This window comes from Mastigoproctus giganteus, chromosome 3 (genome assembly GCF_048544385.1).
Source record: "Mastigoproctus giganteus isolate SK-2022 chromosome 3, ASM4854438v1, whole genome shotgun sequence".
Classification (NCBI taxonomy): Eukaryota; Metazoa; Arthropoda; class Arachnida; order Uropygi; family Thelyphonidae; genus Mastigoproctus; species Mastigoproctus giganteus.
Window position 1 is genome coordinate 180,581,343 of NC_143577.1, and position 23,858 is coordinate 180,605,200.

The 23,858-nt window shown below is 37.3% G+C and overlaps 1 protein-coding gene across 1 annotated transcript in view; it reads left to right on the top strand.

The window, feature by feature from the left end:
• Positions 1–6,586: 6,586 nt before the first annotated feature.
• Positions 6,587–23,858, top strand: part of Rab4 (RAS oncogene family member Rab4) — a 212,200-nt gene continuing 194,928 nt past the window's right edge. The window contains exons 1-2 of the mRNA XM_090370777.1: positions 6,587–6,800; positions 23,208–23,288. Of these exons, the coding sequence (XP_090226903.1) occupies positions 6,785–6,800; positions 23,208–23,288 (97 nt within the window). The 5' untranslated portion in view covers positions 6,587–6,784. The remainder of the gene's footprint in view (positions 6,801–23,207; positions 23,289–23,858) is intronic.

The window sequence follows — 23,858 nt, forward strand, 5'->3', positions numbered from 1 at the left end:
AGGCCAAGAGTAGAAATCTTGATTCTTGCCCTAATGGTAGCCGAGCATTCTGGTCTCTTGCCAAAGATATGGTCGCAACTATTGCCCATCTCTGCTCCCCCCTGTTTCAAATCCTGATGGTTCTATTGTCACTTCAGCCAAGGACAAAGCTGATTTGCTAGCAACCCATTTTTTTTCCCAACTCATGTATTAATGATCTTGATAAAAACATCCCCCATCATTCCCAGTACGCTTCATTTAATGCCGCCTGTGGTCTTCCGTCAACAGGATGTCAGAAGGATTTTGACGAATCTTGGTGCTAAAAAAGTCTGAGCTCCTGATGGTATTTCTTCACTTGTTCTCAAAACCTGTACTCCTTTTTTTTTTGTTCACTTTCTTATTCCAAAGGTGTTTTTCCTTCTGTTTGGAAATTTGCTCATATTCAGCCAGTTCCTAAGAAGGTTTACAAATCACTCCCATCTAATTATCGTCCCATTGCCATTACTTCTACTCTTTCTAAAGTAATAGAAAATCAATTAACCGCGAACTATTAACCTTCTGTCTGATCGACGATCGCCTGTATGGATTCCGTCATTGTCGATCCACTGGTGATATTCTGGCCTATGTTACCCATTTATGGACAAATTCAATGGAAAAATTTGGTAAAACATAAGCAGTTGCTCTTGACATCTCAAATGCTCTCGATCGTGTTTGGCTTAAAGGTCTTCTAAACAAGCTTCCATCTTATGGTTTGCCTACTGTGTTTGGTAATTGTTTATCCAATTTTCTCTCTGACCGCTCACTGAGGTTGATGGCTCTCTATCTTTTAACTTCACTACTAATGTTGGTGTCCCCAAAGGTTCAGTTCTTTCTCCCACTCATTTCCTCTTTTATATTAATGACCTTATTCCAATGACCGGAAACCTATCTATAGTTTTGGTGATAATAGCACATTGCATTCCAATTTCTAGTTTGAGAAACCTCGCTCTGCACAATCAGCGTCAACTTCTCGAATATTCGCTACAAATTCCTTAAATTCCGATCTCCAGGTAATTCTCCACGGGGCAAAAACAACTTAGTTGATTTCAATCTTTCTAAATCTCAGTCCTGTCTTATGTCTTGCAAAAAGGATTCTTCTGCTCCTAAGTTTGTCTGTGGTGACACTCCGATTTCTAGGCAAAATTTTATATCTGTTTTGCGGATTACCCTGACTTCTAATCTCTCTTGGCACAAGCACATTAGAAATATTGCTTCTTCTGCATCTAAAAAACTTGATTTTCTCTTTCGCTTTTTGCGTTACTTTTCTTCCAAACAGCTGTTCATTGTGTACAAATTGAAATCCGCCCTACCGTGAAATATTTTTCCCACATCTGAGGCTGTGCCTCCAAAACGTCTCTGAGGCTTCTAGATTCCATTCAGAAGAGGGCAATTAGGTTAATTTATGACTCATCTCTAACAGCGTCTCTGCACTATAGACGTTCTGTTTCTGTTGCATGCCTCTTCTACAGATGCTTCCACGGGTACTCTTCTTCTGAATTGTCTTCTTTATTTCCTGCAATTGGCTTCTATAATTCCCGCTCTTTCTCTTTCAAAACAGTCAGAACACGTGCTGCCACCAGCCAACTCCATTTACTGTTCAACTTCTACTTCAAATTTGCATTACTAACTTTTCATCTTCCTTATTTATTCATTCAACTGCCGTTTTCTGTAATAACCTTTCTTCATAACCCGTATTTTCCTGAAAATTACAGTCTACAGAATTTCAAGTCTAATGTCAACAAATAGCTTCTTTCTTCTTCTCAACATCCAATCCATGCACATTACTAAGTACTATATTATTATTATTATTATTATTATTATTATTATTATTATTATTATTAGCCATATGGTGCAAGGAAGGCTGAAGCTTTTGCTGCACCAGCCAAAAAAAAAAAAAAAAAAAAAAATTTCTAAGTTATCCTGAGAGAGAGAGAGAGAGAGAGAGAGAGAGAGAGAGAGAGAGAGAGAGAGAGAGAGAGAGCAAACAAGAGTAAGAAGAGAATCACCTAGGAAAGAGAAGAATGATGATATCCTGGGTGTGCCAAGCCCATACTCACCAGATGTGAGCCCCTAGGTTCTAATAAATCTCGTGTTTGGAGCTTTCAAAAAAAAAAAAAAACTTGTAATTATTCTTAATTATGACTGATTTCTATTTGTGTCGGATTTATATACAGACAGTTTTAAATCTGTTACATAGCAAGTGTATTGGATATCATATTGCCGTTGCAGATCAGGTATATGCAACGGTGGTGAGGCAGATCCCACTCATGTGTATCGGCAGTTACAACTGACTATTTTTCCATTATTTTGAATGGTCTGCACGCCTTCTTCTCCTCCCTGCTGAAAATGTCGCGGTTTTCGTCACTAATTGGCAAACCGTTAATACACACAGGTACATTAAATATTGGTATTAACCGCTCACAAGCATGGGCATATAGATAAGTGCATTATTTCTGTAGAAGAGTGTTCACCTGCCGATTTGTATGTTGTTGTGAAAAACCAGGAATAACTCACTGGGGTGGGGGAGAAATCTACACCAAAGGTCCTAATTGTTGCTTAAGATAGAGTCTCTTCCCTCAGATCGCTCGCTATTCATGCAGCATCTGGAAGAAATAATTTTCATAGATTATGATAAAACTACTATACCGCTAGGTCCTCCACTGCAGAAAGTGTTCGATGTCTAACGGCCCCAGGAGTTTCCCCCATCATCGCGTTGTGTACTCTGTTTGTGTATCACAGAACTCTGTGAAGGTCAGAGGTTTAAAAAGTGTAATGTGTGTGTGTGTGTGTGTGTGTGTGTGTGTGTGTGTGTTTGCATTGTGTAATGTCGTGTTATGTTGCTCTTCTGATCTTTTAGCAGTTGGGGCCCTAGTGGGACCCCCCGTTGCCCACACTTAGCCCCGAGGAGCCAGGTCCGACAGCAGAGGAATCGCTTAAGTTCTCTAGCAGGCCGTGCCACCTAATTTCCGAAGATTTCAGTGGCAAGGGCCTAAAAAAAAAAAAAAATTAAATTAAAAAAATAATAATAAAAAAATAATAATAAATAAATAAAATAATAATAAAAATTAATAAAATTAATAATAAATAAAATAATAATAATAAAAATAATAAAAATAAATAAATAAAGTAAAAAAAATGTGATGTGACAAGTTAGAGTCTGAAGGAGTGGAGGACAGGTAGAAATATGGGGAATAATAAGTTTAGTAAATTAATAAGAGGAGTTTACCTCAATATAGTACGTGGAACACTTCCGTAAGATACCCTCCAGAAATTAAAACGGAAAAAACGAAAAAATCGACAACTTACCGGTACATTAAAGTAAAATATAAATAATTAAATACTCAATTTAACACAATTCAAAATCAATTCAAAACAATTAAAATTCAAAGTAACGCAATTAAAAGAATCTAACGAAAATATTCAAAACGATTTTCCTTCCTGAAGCTGACAATGCTTTTCGACCGACTGTCGTGATCACAGGAATGAAAATTACCGAATCAGGCTAAACCTGCAACTTAAATAGTGATTATGTGACTTCGCGCATGCGCGTAAAGGTCCACGCATCGGAGATCAAATATGGCCGCCGAACATTAACAGAATTCTCGTGTAATTTAATTTCAACGGTTTCTGCAATTAATAGTCGCGTATAATTACGTTGAACGTTAAGTATTTTAGCCTCATTAAATAAAAAAGTATGTTTTTCGTTAATGGCATGAAAGGCTAATTCTGACGATGCTGAACGAGAAGCACGAACTGAGGCTTCGTGTTGATTTACACGGATATTAAGAGAAAACCGCGTCGAACCCTGATAAGACGAGTCGCAATCACCGCAAGAAATGTTGTATACTAGATCATTAATTTGTGTTGCGAACGCCGAAAGAACCGAGCGATTGTTCAGTATAGTGTGTAACTTCCGTATAGGCCTAGCTATAATTTTAAATTCGGTATCTTTAAAGAATCTGTTAAGCTGTTTGTGCCACTGTTCAACATATGGGACAGAAATAAAGTATTTTTTGATATTACTATTGTTGATTGGTGCAGTATTTTGTATCCTATCCCTAGCTTGTACCCTAATTCGATTTATTGTGTTAATGGGATAACCCCTGTTCAAGAATCTGCTAGTTAATATTTGTATTTCTGAGTCTAAAGCAGAATCCGTCGTTGAATATTTATAGGCATTTAGAAATTGATTAAAGATAATCGATCTTTTGTAGGTGAACGGGTGGTAGCTATTATAATGTAGAAGCATACCGGTGTTTGTGGGTTTTCGATAGATGCTAAATTGTATTTTGTTCGAGTCCCGGGTAAGCGTGAAATTTAGAAAGTTTAATGACTTAGTATCCGTATCTTCCCTTTCCAATGTAAATTTGAGTCTAGAATGAATATTATTAAACGAATGTAAAATATCTTGGATAGTACTATTATCGGTAATAACTAGAACATCGTCTAAATACCTCCCATAGTATGTGATACGGGGACGAAAAGGTGTCAAATGTATCTGCTCAATCGTTGAGAGATAGATCTCTGACATTAAGCCACTCAGGCTCAAACCCATTGGTAATCCAAAAATTTGTTTGTACACCTTGTCTCGAAAGGTGATGTAGTTAGCCTCAACTAATAGTTTAATTAAGTGAAAAATCTCCTTTATAGGCAGCTTCGTATAATTAATCGGTGTCGAGTTTTTATTTAACATATCCCAAATAATATCTAATGTGTATTCAACGTTTACATTCGTATATAATGATGTAACATCTAATGAGAATAAATTGTCATTGTCGCCGAGTCTACAGTCTTTAAGATTATTAAATAATGTATCGTAATTCTTAATCCCAAATTGTATAACCTGTCTAAAAGGTTTTATAATGTTATATACATGTGTGGCTAAGGCTGAAAATGCCGAGTTCCTGTAGGAAACAATAGGTCGAATCGGAAATCCAGGCTTGTGTAATTTTACCTGACCAAAAAGTGCAGGGATATTGTATGTTCTGGACTTCAATTCCTTCAACTGAACCATAGTAATGTAGTCGTTTTTACGATATGTGGTTAACGTTTTATTGTATTGATTTACCAAATTGGTAAACAGTGTCGGGTCCACTTCACAATAAGTGGAGCTATCAGATACAACTGAATCTAACTTATTAATATAATCATGTTTATCTAGTATTACCACTGTATCTCCTTTATCTGCCCTCTGTATAATAATGTCCTTATTTTCTCGAAGTTCTCGTAAAGCTGAACTGTCATGTGTATTCAATTTAGGAAGTCGCGTTTCTTTTATGTTATTCACTACTTGGTTAACTTGTTGAATAAATACATCTTTTTGTGGAACACTACGAAGTCCAAATTCAATATCAATTACGCATTGTTTTTTTGGCAGCTTTCGAGGTGGTAAATTATAATTTAATCCTTTGGATAAAAGTGAAATCTGGTCCTGCGATAGTGTGCACGAGGAAAGATTTGTAACCTGTTGATATGTCGGTTCGTTGGATACTGGGTGAGGGGGTGTTCGTGAACTAGCCGACATATTCTGTGGTAGTGCGTTATGTGTCTGTGGGGGGGATGTCACCCAACTCGTGTGAACTTGGTCGCAAGCTCGCGACAATGTGTTAGAATTCGCATGAACGTGTCTTGAACTATTCGATAATGTTTGCAACTTATTAACGTGTCTGTTTTTTATTTCTGAGGCTTGTGCTTCCCGTCGCAAATCTATGGAGGTCTTCAATACAGACCAATCGTTCGGATGTAGATAATTTTTTAATTTATCGCGAAGCTTCCTAACCTGGGAAAGGTATTTTTGTTTATCCGAATATCGAGATTTTAAGGCAAGCTTAACAATATTACGTGATGTCGTCAGTGATAGTTGTTTTTAGGGGAATAATAAGGAAGGCAACCGCAATCTGCTCAGTGGGGACAAGCTCCACCAGGAGAAAAGAGGGGAGGGGACAGAAAACTGTCTCCTCCCCCTGCTCAAGTAATGGGGATTAAAAGTGAACTTGGCTAGAGTGCCCCGTACAGGTCACGAATGTCAACAGTCACTCAGGTAATGGATCCATTATAACAGACGAGAAGTACATTCAGGAGCCTGACATTTAGTGTTATTTTGCCTCCTCCGGGTGTTTCTTGGGTCTTCCTTGCCTTATCAATGACCATTGTCTGGAGACGTCAGGTCCAGTTTAATTGCTTCTAATAGGACTAAGTCACAGTTAGCTGTTGGTGGTCTAAGTTTCCATTTCTCAAGGACAACCATGGTGCATCTCCAGTGGCTGTGTGCTGGCTCCCGATCGAAGTACGTCCTCCACCACACCACAGAGTGACTTGGCAACTGATTTGGAATGGTAGATTACGTGAAGACCGTTAGGAAATCTTATGGGTAAGGATAGAAATTATAGTTTCGTCACTACAGTTGATAGTTTATTTTTGCTTTTTTTAAAGCGTGAACGAAGAGTAACATATGCCGATATGATTTCTTGATCGTGAGCAATTTAGCAATAATAACTTTTAACACTCCTATAAGTTAGAAATTCTGTTCCAATTTCAAGCAAATTTAACCTTTGGCTTAGAAGATCCCATCCGACTAAAAGCCCTTAGGGGCGCTTCGATTCAAGAGGATGATCAAAATGACGTCAAGCGCGAACTGAAATTGGTATAGAAGGCAAGGCTTTTCCTGTTTGTAGTTGCTGTTTTTAGATGTTTTGACAATTGTGACCATATATATATATTTTTTTTTTGATTCTCCGAGTTTTGCAGTGGATACTACACAGAAGATATGTCAGAATCTTATGGTGAGTGTATTTTTGTATAACGTTATTTATAAACGAATCGTTTTAATTATTTGAATGTTTTTGTACTAAGCCTATTAGGTAATACAGATGTGTTTACAGAATTGGTGACGGGATATGTTGTGTGTGTATCTGTAACGTATACATAAATATACACATATATACACGTACATACACACACATACGTACACAGACATTACAAAATAGTTACAATGGATTTGAAAGTAGATTGGGTTCACTTTATTTTTATAGTTATTATTTTGATTAATTATCCATTGCATGGTATTTAATAATTGAGAATAACGATGCCCCCATAAAGTCTAGTGGCTTTAATGGTAAAAAGCTTTCGTTCGGAACCAGGCAGATAGATTATTTCTTTAAATTAGTATAGTAGTACAGTATTATATAAATAGATTTAATTAAATTAGTATAGGGAGTTTCAGCATACGAAACGTGAATACGGTTTAAAAAGAACTACCCACTCTTCATCGTTGGTTTTGATTAACATATACCTCTTAGAAAAATGTATATTAACAACAAAAATAAAGTATAGGTAAAAGGAAAATAATGAAAGTAATTAACTCTTAGGTTGTCGAGTGCAAAATTTGTTGCTAATTGTATTTGAAAGGCAAAGCTAGCATTGCCACATTAATTAAAAAAAGGAGGACATCAACGTTTTTCACAGTGGAGTGTGAATTTTAGGTATATAATTTGATAATTATATATAAAAAAAATTCTAATATATATTAATAAATATATGGTATTTAAAAACGGGTTTGTGCCATTCAAAATATGGTAAAACCCCAGATCTTGGGTACTAGGCCATATTTTGGCCAACGGACAGGAACAAAGCAGTGATTGGCAGGTGCCACTCACTGCCTTTCTGCTCAGTCCCTCCTAGGTTGATATGCTTACCCTCCCCCCCACTTGCCGCTGTTTTTTAAATCGGGAACTTTTATTCTGATTTTAAAACAGCAGAATGGGGGGGATAAATACCCTACCTAAGCTAAGCGCCCCCCCTCCTCAACGACACAAAACAATCGGAAAGAAAATGCCTTCACAATGGTGCCTCCGTAGCCAGGTGGACAGGAGCAGCAGTGTGTAGCACACACTTGATTAGACTGGGGTTTGAGCCTGTGACCACCAAATATGGAGGATGCGGAAAGGTCAGAGAATGACCACCGCATATCCCCGGAGCAATATGGCCTTAGTTGCTAATGCACCTAAAAATCAAACAAACCTTCACAATAATCACACAATTACAGAACTTGACCGTACAGTCACTCCATTCTACGACCACGTGCACTGCGTGAAAACAAGTGGTACCTAAATAATGGATTTAGCCAAAAAAATTTATGCATTTCTTTAATTCAGTTTGCTTTTTGGTTAGTGGTGCTGATAAAGTTCCCCTTTCCTTTATTGAATACTTCAGTATATCACTTACATGGCGACCAGATTAGCCAGGTGGGTAAAGTGCCTGCCTGGCAACCCAAAGGTCGTGGGTTTGAATCCCGCCTCGGGCTTGGATCAGAGTAGAAAATGCAAAAAACCTTGGGATGTGCAATGTGGCCACAGAAGCCGATGTGCCAACAACTAACAAAAAAAAAAAAAAATCACTTACACATAGGTAATGTACTGAAAGGTCAAGATTATATGCATAAACTTGACCTTTGCTCTTTTTTTTTTTTTTTTTCTTTTTTAACTAATTATAAAGCTTACCATCTGTTGACACTGACAGTTGTGATTTGTACAGAAAAATCACACCCTGTATGCACAATTATTATTATTATCCATGTGGTGCAAGGAAGCCTGAGGCTTATGCTGCACTGGCAAAAAAAAAAAAAATTCCGAGTGTGTGTGAGTGAGTGTGAGGAATCGCCAAGAAAGAGAAAAATGATGATATCCAGCTTAGGACCCTGTGTGTGCCAAGCCCATTCCCACCAGATGAGCCCCTGGGCAAATGGTATGTTATCCTATAGGCAAAAAAGACATTTGCCTAGGTCCCCAAAATCAGTTTCAAAAACTCATTGTTGTTTTTCTTGCTTATTCTCTTCTCTCTTATTTTTCTGAAAAAATCCACCTGTGATTTTTTACTGTTCTTATCTTTTACCAACCTTTCCAAATCCTGAACTTCTCCCTACTTATACCACTTCCTTTTCCTCTTACCTTTCCCTTGGCTTGTCCAGGTGAAAGTGGGGGCAAGATGTTCTGGTAGATCCTGGCTGCCACCTCATGGCAGGGATGGATGATGGGATGTGTCGACCGGGTGTTTCTGCTTCCCATTAACTAAGAGCCAGGCACTGGTCACCTCATTACAACAGAACAAACACAGCTACATGATATATAAAAAATGCCAGCTTTGGTAGGCGCCTCTGTAGCCAGGTGGGAAGGAGCAGCAGTGCGTAGCACCCGCTTCTTGATTAGACTGGGGTTCGAGCCCGTCACCACCAAATACGGAGGATGCGGAAATGTCAGGGAATGACCACCGTATATCCCATATCCCGGAGCAATATGGCCTTAGTTCCTAATGCTCCTAAAAAAAAAAAAAAACAAATAACCAAGCCAGCTTTGGTGTTTAGCCTCATCACAAGATGATCTATAGTGGCTAATGGGGGGGGACTACAGGGGTCTGCTTCTCTTCACTTGAATACTTGTTGTTTTACTCAACAAAACATATTACAAACACACTCAACCCACTACATAAAAATTGCCGTCTTTGGCACAAGCTTCTTCACAAGATGTATAACAGCGGCTAAAGGGGGGGAACCCAGGGGTCTGCCACAACATCACATGAATATCCCTGCTGTGTTTTACTGATATTTTTAAGTGACTTTAATTGGAAACTGAACTTTCTACCTGCCAAAGTCAATTAAACTTTACTTGAAGATTAACTTTAAAATTACGTTTTTTTTTTCAAAAATGATTTTACCGATTTTGATGAAATTTTATATTTAGTTCTTATGTCATATAATTTGTTTGTTTTCAAAATAAAATAAAATTGAAAATGTTGTTTATTAGTTTTTTTCTCTAGACGGGATCCCAAATTACATTTTGCCTTTGGCCCCATGAAGGTATAACACCACTGCCCCTGGGGTATTTGATATGTACTCCAGAAGAAATTGTATTGGGTGGGACAAACTTTAGAATGAGTAATGAGCCTAATTTGATGGAATGTGACAAAGTTACCATAAACACCTAGTAATGTGAATTTGTTTATTTTATATAAACTTGGAAAGCTAGACTGATGTCCAAAGATGGATACCTGTTCAGAAAACTGGACTGGTTTGCTTGAAGCCAGTTATCTGGCAATCAGTAAGTAAAATATTTATCCAATATTTCTATTAACCCATTAGCAGTCTGCCCATTTTGTTACTAATACAGTTCTGTGGTACCTGATAGATGACCAACTTTTTTGTTATTTCAGGAATTTTTTTTCTTAATCGTTTGTGGTATATTGGACATTATTAGCATTAGATTAATAGACACATATGATGCAAGAAAGCAAGCTTTATTTAGCATTACAGCCTTGAATTTATTTAAGCTGTCAACTTCCAGAACAACAGATTGAAGTTTATTCCAGCAATCAACCACCCACTGGCTAAAAGCAAATTTCTGCACATCTATTCTACAACTGTCTTTCCTCAATTTGAATTTATGTTCCCTCAGGTGTGGAATCCGAGCAAGAGGAAGAATCCCATCAGCATTGAGCTTTAGACCTTAGACACCTCAATCAGATCACCTCACAGGTGCCTGGTCTACAGATGCTGCAGTTTGCAGAACTTAAGCCTGTCTTCATGACAGCAACCCTTTTCCCTGTGCCATTCTCTGTACTTGTTCTAGTAGCAACTTCATATCTGACTGCACAATTACCCCCCCCAAGGTCTTTTTTATTCTCCACTACCCTGAGTGTAGTGCCATACAGTTGGTATGTTATTCTGGAGTTGCTGCTACCCATATGAAGTACTTTGCATTTATCAATGCTAAACTTCAGTTGCCACCTCTCAGCCCATCTCCTCAACTTTTCTAGATCCTGTTGTAATAGCATACAATCCTTACTGTCGTTAACAACCCTGCCAACCTTTGTATCATCTGCAAATTTTGGATATTAAGCCTAATATACCTTCATCAGTATCATTGATAAATACAGAAAATAACAATGGGCTGAACATGGACCCCTTGGGAACTCCACTAATAACATTAGTCCATGAAGAGCAGTGTCAATTGATTACCACTCTGTCTTCTCCCACTCAACCATCATTTTATCCATTTTAGTAACTTGTCCTTAATGCCATACTGTCCCAACTTGTACAGTAGTATTTGATGTGTGCGACAGTATCAAGGGCGCCTCCGTAGCCAGGTGGGAATGAGCAGCAGTGCGTAGCACACGCTTCTTGATTAGACCTGGGTTCGAGCCCGTCACCACCAAATACAGAGGATGCGGAAAGGTCAGGGAATGACCACCGCATATCCCGGAGCAATATGGCCTTAGTTGCTAATGCTCTTAAAAACCAAATAACAAACAACAACAAACAAACAGACAGTATCAAAAGCTTTTCTAAAATCCAAGTATGATATCAAAATTATTTTTTGTAAACAGTTCCTATGTGACCACATCATAGTATTAGCATTAGTAGAGGCATTTGATGCAAGAAAGCAAGCTTATGCAGCATCAGCCAAAAAAAAAAAAAAAAAAAACCCACTTCCACTTCACCCCTCTGTTCGTTCAAAATACCTGTCCAGCTGAGCCTTAAACTTATTTAGGCTATCAACCTCCACCACAAGGGATGGAAGTCTGTTCCACCAACCAACCACCCGCTGGCTAAAGGCAAATTTCTGCACGTCTATCCTACATCTGTCTTTCCTCAATTTGAATTTATGCCCTCTCGGGTGATTTTTCTGAGCTAGAGGAAGAATCCCATCAGCATTGAGCATGCTTAAACCATTCAAGGCTTTATACACCTCTATCAGATCAACTCGCTGGTGCCTAGTCTCCAGACACTGTAATTTGCAAAACTTAAGCCTTTCTTCGTAAGAGCACCCCTTTGTTCCATTCACTAATCTTGTTGCCCTTCTCTGTACTCGTTCCAGCAGCTCTACATCCTTCTTGAAATGAGGCCTCCAGACCTGTATACAGTACTCTAGGTGTGGCCTGACCATCGCCTTATACAATGGAATAATCACCTCCTTATCCCTGCTGGAAAAATTCCTGTATATCATTGACAATACTCCATGGGCTACTCTTGCAGCCCATCTGCACTGCTCAGAGAACTTCATATCTGCCTGCACAACCACCCCCAAGTCCCTTTCATTCTCTACCACTGTCAGTGTAGTACCACAGAGTTGATACGTTGCTCTGGGGTTGCTGTTTCCCATGTGTAGTACTTTACATTTGTCAATGTTAAACTTTTAAAGATTGTATCCAATCAAATTGGTCAGATAAGACTTCCTGTTAACAAACCCATGCTGTATTATTTTTAATCTTTGTGCAATTTACTAAGAAAAGAAGAATATTTCTTTTCTTAGTTGACTGTAGTACTTTTTGTATGTATCGTTTATTTAAATTGTTTAAATTGAAAATTTAAATTGTTTAAAAATGCTTTATATATTACCCATATAATATCAGTGTAAAAACAACATAGACTCTTAAAGGAAATACTATGATAGTAGTGTAAAGGGCATCATTTCAACGAGTTACCATTTATTGCACTACCTCGAATAAGTAATGCTTCACTAATAGAGAAGACTATTGTTACTTATTCTCAGTGGGGCACCACCACCCAGACAACACTGTCTCAAGGCTTGTTGGCATTTAATCTCTGAGTGGGCAGGCACCCTAGTGTTTGCAATGATGCCCTTTACACTACTATCGTAGGTTTTCCTTTAAACGATGTAGTTGTTAGTAGTAGTAGTGGCATGTGATGCAAGAAAGCAAATGTATGAGCTTATGCAGCATCAGCCAAAAAAAAAAAAAAAAAAAATCACACCATTACCTCCAAATGCCTGTCCAGTTCCTCCTTAAATTTATTTAACCTATCAACTTCCACAACGACAGATAGAAGTTTGTTCCAGCAATTAACCACCCGCTGGCTAAAGGCAAATTTCCGCACATCTAATCTACATGTCTTTTCTTAATTTGAATTTATGCCCCCTTAGGTTCGTAATCTGAACAAGTGGAAGGATCCCATCAGAATTCAGCGTGCTGAACCCATTCAAGGCCTTATACACTTCAATCAGATCACCGCGCAGGTGCCTAGTCTCCAGCCACTGCAATTTGCAGAACTTAAGCCTCTCTTGATAAGAGGATCCCTTCATTCCCCTCACCAATCTTGTTGCCCTTCTCTGTACACGCTCAAGTAAATCTACATCCTTCCTAAAATGAGGCCTCCAAACCTGTGTGCAGTACTCAAGGCGTGGCCTGACCATTGCCTTATACAGAGGGACAATCACCTCCTTTTCCCTGCTAGCAAAATTCCTATATATCATTGACAAAATCCTCATGACCTGCCCTGGCAGCCTGTCTGCATTGCTCTGAAAACTTCATATCTGACTGCAAAATTACTCCCAGGTCTTTTTCGTTTTCTACCATCTTAAGTGTAGTACCACACAGTTGGTACGTTTCTCTGGGGTTACTTCTACCCATATGCAGTTCTTTGCATTTGTCAAGGTTAAACTTCAGTTGCCACTTCTTAGCCCATCTGCCCAAATTATCTAGATCCTGTTGCAGTAGCACACTGCCATTACTGTCATTAACAACCCTGTTAGATGATACAAACCTTTGTATCATCTGCAAACTTCTACACTAAGCCTGATATACCTTCATCAATATCATTGATAAATATACAAAACAACAGTGGACCCAACACCGAACCCTGTGGGACTCCACTAATAACATAAGTCCAAGAAGAGCAGCACCCATTGATTACCACCCTCTGTCTTCTCCCACTTAACCATCCTTTTATCCATTGTAGCAACTTACCCTTAATATCATTCTGCTCCAATTTGTACAATAGTCTTCCATGCGCAACAGTGTCAAAAGCTTTCCTGAAATCCAAATATATGATATCAAAATTATTTTTTTCATCCAGTTCCTTTGTAACCACATCATAATATCTTATCAAATTTGTCAGACAAGACTTTCCCTTAACAAACCCATGCTGTGTCTGAATTATTGCTGCAGTCTTGTCTAGATGATCCTGCAATGCATTTTTAACCAGCGACTCCATTATTTTACCCGGAACAGAAGTTAAACTAACTGGTCTGTAATTACTCTTGTCACCCTTCGATCCCCCTTTGTGAATTGGGGATACATTTGCACATCTCCAGTCCGTGGGGACCTCCCCTGAGTCCAAGGATGCTCTCATAATTATGGCTAAGGGTTTGCTTAGTTGCTTTGCCGCCTCCTTTAATATAACTGGATAGATCCCATCCACCCCAGGTGCTTTTCTTACATTTAACTTCAACAGTTTCTCTTCCACTTTGTTCTCAGTTATTACAAAATCATCTATGGATTCAGGAGAGATCTCTATGGATTGGAGATGTGCAAATGTATCCAAGTAATAAAGGAGGAGGGGGGGGTCAAATGATGATACAAGTAGTTACAGAACTGTTAGCATTAATATTTGTTCCAGAGAAAATAATGGAGTCACTGCTAAGAGCAATGCAGGACCATATAGACAGGAATGCAATTATACTGCAGTAGAACTTATACAAGTCCTGTGTGTACAGTAGTATCAAACAATTTCCTGAACTCCAAATATATGATATCCAAGTTGTTTTTTGCATCAGTTGCTTTGTTACTACATTATAGTATCTAATCAAATTATTCAGACAACATTGCCCCTAACAGAACCATGCTATACTGCAGTATAATTGCATTTCTGTATGTATGGTCCTGCAATGCTCTTAGCAGTGACTCCATTATTTTCTCTGGAACAAATATTAATGCTAACAGTTCTGTAACTACTTGTATCATCATTTGACCCCCCCTTCCTCCTTTATTACTTGGTTACATTTGCACATTTCCAATCCATAGATGCTCTTATAATTATGACTGTGTGCTTACCTCCTTTTCTGCCTCCCTTAATATAATTGGATAGATCCCATCCACCCAAGCACCTTTTTTATCTTAAGCTTCAACAGTTTCTCTTCCACGTGCCCTCAGTTATCACAAAATCATTTAGCTCCCTTTTTTAGACTTGGAAGTTTAGGCATTCTCCTCCCTAAAGAGCTCCTTGTGCCTGATTACAGATGCAGAATATCTATTCAGTTTGTCAACAAACTGAGCAGGATCATGAATGTTTAAACCATCAACATCAAGTAGACCTGTGATTCATCCCCTTCTTTCTACTGTTACTATAAGTAAAGCAGTCTTTCTTGCTTTTCTTGGCCTTCTTTGCCAGAGACCTCTCATAATCTGCTATAGCTTGCCTAACCTCCTTTGTGACTTGATTACAGACTAATTTATATCTACCATAGGCTTCTGCATCACCTGATAATTTATATGCATCCTATTCATTTTTCTTCTGTGTCACAAGTCACATTAGGTCATCTGACAACCCTTTAGGTCTAAGCCTTTAATTGTATTTCTTAGTTGGTCTGAAAAACCTAGTGGCTTCTCATACCAAATAGCAGAAGTATATCAAAGTAAGCCTGTAATGGTATTTCTTAGTTGGTCTGAAAAACCTAGTGGCTTCTCATACCAAATAGCAGAAGTATATCAAAGTAAATTGATGTAAGTTTATCTTTATGATAGACAGATTTATCAAAGGTTGACAGGAACGACCTAACCTATCTTCCTGTATGGGGTGGGATAGAGCTCAATCATTATTGTTTGAAAGGTATTCTAGATCAGTCGGGCTAGCCGAGTGGGTAAAGTACCTGCCCGGCAACCCAAAGGTCGCGGGTTCGATTCCCGCCTCGGGCTTGGATCAAAGTACTGCAAAAACCTTGGGAGGTGCAATATGGCCACAGAAGCCGATGCGCCAACAACTACCAAATCAAAATCAAAAAATTCTAGATCAGTAGATCCATGGTCCGGCTCTGTGTGTCAAGAATGGTAACCAGGTAGTGGCAGTTTCTGCATCCATCTGATTAAGTGGCCATTCACTCAATATGGATACCATAACGAAACACATTGTTACAGTAACACCACTTCATTTATTAAGCTTTATCAGTACAGTATCATCACATATACAATGGAACTACCATAGCTTAGTTGGGGCTGCAACACAACAAATCAAAAGAAAAAAAAAAAAAAAGTTCATCAACAAGTAATATCTCAACTCCTATTGGATGGATTTTCCTGAATTTTGGCTGGCTCTTTAAAGAATGATTGTCAAGCAATTCAAAATTTTACTAAAATTGAACTGATAGAAAGTCGGATATTATTATTTCTTTGTCCATAGACATGTAATAACTTGACTTCCAGTGGATGGATGTTCATGAAATTTTATATTTGGCTCTTTTATAATTATTTAGCATTAGCAAAGACATATGATGCAAGAAAGCAAGCTTATATAGCATTAGCCAAAAAAAAAAAAAAAAACCTTCCAATTTCACCCATCCATTCACTCCAGATGTTTGTCTAGTTCTGCCTTTAATTTACATGTTTAAGCTTCTACAGTTTGTATGAACAAAATACAAAATGTATTGTATACATTGCATTGAAAATGCAATGTATACAATACAACACAGCCCAGGAATGATACCCTCTCCCAATTTAGAAAGCTGTTGCTTTCTAATTTAAGATTAATAAAAGAACTTAAACTTTATTAAAAACTAATATAATATAAGGTATACTTTAAAAGAAAAATTGTCTTCAACTATTACTTCGTGCTGCCAGTAGGGGGGGGGGGTCTAGAAATATGATGCTATTTGTATGCTGATATAGTCTGATGAAGTATATTACAGTTGAAAATATTTAATATGCTCATAGCAGAAACTGAATGACCTTCATGGATAAATTTTGTAAATTGTGGACTTAGTTTTTGGTTGCAATTTTCTATCATAAATTCCTAAGACTTAAAGCATATTTGAAGGTCTGCCAGTTCCAAACAGAATTCGTAGATCTGTTCAAAAGTTTTTTTGAATGAAATTGAAACATATAGATTTCGCAAAAAAAAAAAAAAAAAAAGTTTCCAGTACTGCTTGATATAATTGAAGATTAAGAAATAGATATTTTGCAGATCCATTATGAAAGAAGAAAGAATTGATGTATAGTGGTTCTAGGTAAAGGAACTGACAAGTGCACAGGGAAGCATGAAGTAACAAATTATCTCGTGTCATCCTTGGTATTTTAATAATTCTTCATAGCAGTGCTGAGTGTCAAAGAATATCTGACCAGGTGAAGAAAAAACTAAATTCAGGTCTTCTCTTTCTGGTATATTGTTTGGAAATGCTCTCGACTACGCAGTCTGAACAGCAATTCCATTTTTATAAACAAAACTTTTGACTCCACATTTTTGGAGATGTTCCAAGTCTTCTATATTATCTTAATAGAATCAGACATAATCACCTGATGTCTAACAGTCAATCCAAACAGAAATCCATAGACAGAAAAATGTTAAGTAATCTAATGTTTAAAAGCATACTGTACTGGTAAACAATCTTCTGGCTGTATTTTAAAGCAATATTAGCATTAGCATTAGTAGAGGCATTGATGCAAGAAAGCAAACTTATGCAGCATCAGCCAAAAAAAAAAAAAAAAACCCTCCGATTTCACCCCTCCGTTCATTCGAAATACCTGTCCAGCCGAGCCTTAAATTTAGTTAGGCTATCAACTTCCACAACAAGGGATGGAAGTCTGTTCCACCAACCAACTACCCACTGGCTAAAGGCAAATTTCCGCACATCTATCCTACCTCTGTCTTTCCTCAATTTGAATTTATTCCCTCTCAGGTGATTATTCTGAGCAAGAGGAAGAATCCCATCGGCATTGAGCATGCTCAAACCATTCAAGGCTTTATACACCTCTATCAGATCACCTCACCAGTGCCTAGTCTCCAGACACTATAATTTGAAAAACTTAAGCCTTTCTTCATAAGAGCAACCCTTTGTTCCATTCACTAATCTTGTTGCCCTTCTCTATACTTGTTCCAGCAGCTCTACATCCTGCATCCCAATATGTTTATTTTGTCAGTGAAATTTAATTTCTAGTGCAGTGTGGACTTTAAAAACCTCCTGCTTTTCCCAAAAAAACTCCTGATTTCTGGTTGTTACAGAAACCTAATCCCCAGCCTTTGAAAAGTTTATAGGTGGCAGCTGTGCCAAAGGAATTAATCCTGAAGGCAGTTCAGAGTCCATATGGATCATATCAAAGAATTACTAGATCTGATTTTTCTTTTTTTTTTTTCTGCCCAAACATATTTTTGTATCTTTGTCAGTGGCTATTAACTTTTCAGTGCATTAAACTGAAATATATTTTCAGCACACATTTCCTATACTTGTGTAACATGTCAGAAAAATTAACACCTTCACTGTTTCTTCCTTGATATTAACTTGTCCATCCTAGGATCCCTGTTAAACCTACACTGTCTACTTTATTAGGATGATGAGTTAATAGCATGTTGCACTGGCATTGGCCAAAAACTACGTGACAAAGTTGCATGGAACCAACAAAGTGTTAAAAAGTAACACAAGGAACACTGGAGTACTCATGTAATTCCTGGAATGACACCAATTGTGCTGACAAATATGCTATTTCATTTCACCCCACAGATACTTTACCTTTTAGTAGGGGCATAAAAATTGATAACAGCCTTCACTTGACTTTTATTCACCAATCAGTTTTTTTGGACAAAAAAAGGCAAGTAGATTTTAGTATGGGAAACTAAAATTTTCTTCTTAATTCTGACACTATATTGTATAAGATCGAAAAACATCATTAAAAACAACAGTCTTGTTATTTAGGGTGAGGAGAAAATCCGAACTACTCTCTGGCCAGATTTTGGGATAGTGAAGCGGCCAAAAAATTAAGGAAACCGAAATTCTATAGAATTTCTGTTTAGATGTTGTGATGAACATTATATTGTAATTAATTTTTACCTGGCTGTGCTTTTCCAAAAGTATAGTCATAAAAAAATACCATATTTTCTGGACAATAAGATGCACATTTTTCACTGGAAATTGTTGCCAAAAAGTTCCCTGCATTTTATGGTATGAAGACTACCTACATGCAGTGAGGTCTTTTATTTTTAGCCCTGACTAGAGACAGCATGGTCAGTACATCCAGGTGGCCTCCTTGTCAGCAGTGATAAGTGTGACAGTAGTAGCAATGAACGTAAAAACTTTCTTTTACATTGAAATTTTGTAAATTTGGGTTTTAAATTATATGTAATAAAATATTTTTTTTGCAAAATTGGCTTCCTGAAATGTGGGTATCTTATGTTCTAGTGCATATTATTGGCTGTATTTGTGCTCATTAACCAATAGTTGCCATAGAGCAGAATATAGGAATGATTGGCATTGTAACAACTCATGAAGTAGAAGTGTTTTTTGTCTAGTATAGTGTCGTAAAAATTGTAGGACTGGATGGAGTACCAGGCAAGGTTTGAAAACTATTACCAATTGAATGGGTAGCAGGATTATTTAATGAAACTATCAGTGAGGGCAGAATGGTAGTTGCATGGAGGGAGAGCTTTCTTATTCTAATATATAAAAATAAGGATAATAACTGAAATTGTGCATATTACTGCAGAATCAAATTGATGTGCCATGTTATAAAGCATGTCATTGAGCATAGGTTAATGAATATCTTGAATCAGTTTGGCTTTATGCCTGGTAGGTTTATTGTTGTTCCCTATCTGATACAATATTTTATATGAGACAGTTGATAGAAAAGTAGAGAGAAGAGAAAGAATTTGCACTGTGATATTAGATGAATTGGCAGGGAATGTGCAGAGGGGGATATAGCATGGTGTGTCGTGTCAGCTGATGATGTGGATTCACCCCTATCAATCAGTCAAGAGAGGGGTGGGTGAATGGATGGCTAGAGCATTGCAGGTAGCACTGGAAAGGAATGGATTGAGAATTAGTAGAGCTAAAATGGAATACCTGTAATGCAGTCTTGGAGGTGAAAATAGAGGTAAATGTAATAAGGATAGGAGAACAGGGGTGAAGCAGGGGAATTAGTTCAAATATCTGGGTTTTGTAACAGGATGGGGATGATAATGTGACCAACATAACTTGTAGTGAATAGTTGAGTGGAGACATGCAAGTGGGGTGCTCTGTGACCGAAGGGTTCAGTTTAGGCTGAACGGTAAGTTAAAATCAGTGATGATGCCAGCTATGTTATATGGCACAGAATTCTGGACATTACAAAAGAGACAAAAACAAAGGTTTCATTTGGTAGAAATATGTATGTCGCGGTGGATGAGTGGAGCTACCAGAAGGGATAAAGTGAGAAATGAATGTGAGGAAGCCTAGAGATTTCGCCAGTGGCGATAAAGTAAGAGCAGAGACTGAGATGGTTTAGACCTGTAAAGAAAGGGGGCCAGGATTAACTGCAAATAAGATCCTGGATTTGTAGGTTATTGGTAAACGGGCAGGGACAATCAAAAAGGACATGGATGGAAGTCTTTGAAAATGGAAAGACTTAAGAGTGCAGAGTTAGAGGAGACTGTAGTCAAAATAAAAAATGTGATAATAGAACCCAAATAAATGGAATTAAGCCATGGGAGAAGAAGAAGAAATGAAGTTACCCATTAGAGGATTAATGGGGTTGAGGTTATGGGATTAAGCTGGCCAGGGCAGAAGCTCCACAAGTCTTCTTTTACACTTTTGATGCAGTGTCACTTTGTTGCATTGTCACCTTGAAAGTATTCCTGTCCATAGGAGCAAACATGTAACATTGATAGGTAGGTATACTTGACATATATGATGTTCAGATATGCTCTAATTTTTGTAGCACTCTCCTAGTATTTTCCAAACTGTGTTCCGTGATATGTGAACAAGTGTTCTGCGAAAAATCATAATTAATAATTTTAAAAAATAATAATAAAATAAGTTTTGCGTATTTGCACCACTTTTGTATCATTATAATATTTTATAATAATATTTATAATTATAATATTTTTCGGTTATTAGTATACTGTCATATTCTAATATTCAAATAAAATGCAGAACGTTTTATTTTGGCGGGCTTTGCATGGAGAAGTATGCATAGAGGTAATGACACCTACAAAAAAGGTAGCAACGTGGTGATCTAGTATGCATTCGTATGTGATTTAGCCTTGAGTACACGGGTTGAAGGAGAGGAGGAAGCACTGATATCATAAATAAACTCACTTCCTTGTATAAATTTTTTTTTTTTGATAATTATTAGTATTTCAAAATATTGTTATTAAAATATGTGACCATGGATTTGTGGTTGAAAAAAAGGAAATTTAAAATGAGAAGCAAAGTACTTTTAGTAGTGCAACTATGGACGATGAAAATGAACACATTATTTTCACACTTCAAAGTGAGGATGAGCAATCGCAGCCTTTTGTTCCCCAAAAATCCGAAGTGAAAAAACAGGAACCAACTAATAAAAGACCAAAATAAAGTATAATGATAGTTATTTGAATTTTGGCTTTACATGTGTTGGAAATAAAGATGCTCCTGATGCACAGTACGTCATTTTTAATAAAATATTAGCAAAGAATTCTTTGGCTCCTGCTTAACTTTTCATAAGTGTTTCATGAATATGTTGTGAGATAAAGTGTTCCATGACTAAAAAAATTTGAGAAACTCTGCCTAGATACTACTACTTGTGCAAGTAGCTTCTACATAACTAGATGGTTCCAGTGCTTTAGGTGGTTTCCTCCATATGTGCACTTTTCCACTGGTGCTAAAAAGTACAAATTGGGACTTATTGGACCATGACTTGTGTATGGTTGGAGTCAAAAATCAGTGGCTTTTTTGAAGGGCTCCTGCCTCAATTCATTCTTTGCAAGGTTCTTCACATGGTGTGGGTGCTGATGCCTTGTGATGTACTCACATTAAATATAGTGATTAATTATTCTGTCATTTGGCCACAATTGTATTTAATTATCTGCTCCAGATCTAGAGTGCTTCACTCTGCCACAGTTCATTTTTGACCATGGTTGTGTCTGTTCACAGATGTTTCCAGTCATTAATTTCATTGAATAATGACATGAATGACTACTCTTTCAGTAGTCTTTGAATACTTGATGAGTACAGCTGGCCTCCTGCTGTATTATCTGCTAATAACACAATAATACTTCTTTCGAAGTCTGTAGGATCTTTTCTCTATACCTCTTTGCTGGTGAACTTATTTGGGCACCAGTTGTATCACATGGCTTTATAGTGCTTTTTACCATTACTTTATGATGACACCTTATGTTCCCTAGCAAATTTTTGACCTACCCCAAAGGAATGCCCTCTCAAGCACTCAAGCTTATTCATGTCAGTAAAGGAGATTCTGCATCTTTTTTTCTTTTACCAACCTTAGGTTCATTTGCTAGAATTATCATTATCAGAGTAGAAGTATTAATCCTCTGATACTTCTACTGCAGCACTATTTCTGCATTTTAGGATCCATGTTGATTTGACTTGTTAATGAAGCAGTAGGTTCAAAATGGGCGGCCAGGCTGCCCATTTTGACTCGATCTGATATATGGCCTTGACAACAAGACATTCAGAAAAAAAAAATTTTGTACCTGCCCATTGAAAATAAACTTCAGTGGCTCTTTTGTCCAGTTTCAACACCAGTCTTGTACTTGTCTCAGATGTGAACTCTCATCACAATGTGACTTTGCCACATTTACTTTTGATACTGTTCAGATTGGTACTTCTATAATGGGACATTTTAAAATAGAACATCTTTATTCCTCTCCCTCCCAATAATAAAACCATTTTCAGCACAGAAACTACATAAGCAGAAAGGCAATAATCAGCAACATAGCATATTCTTATGATCTAGGTATAAGTCACATTCTACCAAACAGGAAATGTCATATTAGGATTAGTTTTTCCAGCAAAAATTGAAACCATAATTAGACCCCCCCCAACCAACTGCCGAAAATCGCACTATAAAGAACTCAGTATGAACTACACCATCAGAACTGTATAAATGGGATGTCTCATTAATCCCCGAGAAGCAATGGATAATTTCAAAGGTCAAATAAAACAGGCAGATAGCAGTAATTTGTTTTACTGTTTTAAATTATTGCATAGTATCACTGAAAATTTTAAATAATTAGTATTATTTTGAATTAATAAGTTTTTTTTATTTTTGACCTTTGTCTGAAACTACTTCAAATTGTCTGTTTCTCTTGTACTCTATAATCTAAATTTTTTTTTATTTTCACAGAATTTACAGGCATATATTTATTTTATAAGTAAAGTTAATATATTAATAATGCCAATATTTTTGTGACAGATTTTTGTGTTATTTAATTATTTCCTTAGATTTCCTCTTCAAATTCCTAGTAATAGGTAGTGCTGGAACTGGGAAATCGTGCCTTCTTCATCAGTTTATTGAAAATAAATGTAAGTTGGTTTTTTAATATTTTTTAGCATTAGTAGAGGCATATGATGCAAGAAAGCAAGCTTTATACAGCATCAGCCAAAAAAAAAACCCTTCCCATTTCACCCATCCATTCACTCCAAGTGTTTGTCTAGTTTTGCCTTGAATTTATTTAAGCCATCTACTTCTACTACAACAGATGGAAGTTTGTTCTAGCAATCAACCATCTGCTGGTTAAAGGCAAATTTCCACATCTATTCTACAACTGTCTTTCTTCAATTTGAACTTGTCCCCTCAGGCAAATCTGGGCAAGAGGAAGAATCCCATCAGCATTGAGCTTGCTCAAAACCATTCAAGGTCCTATACACCACTATCAGATCACTTCGCAGGTGCCTAGTCTCCAGACACTGCAATTTACAGAACTTAAACCTTTCTTCGTAAGAGCAACCAATCTCATTGCCCTTCTCGTACTCGTTCCATCAACTCTACATCCTTCCTAAATTGAGGCCTCCAGACACTGTATTCAAAGTGTGTATAGTGTTCAAAGTGTGGCCTGACCATTGCTTTTATATATCATTGATAAGACACCATAA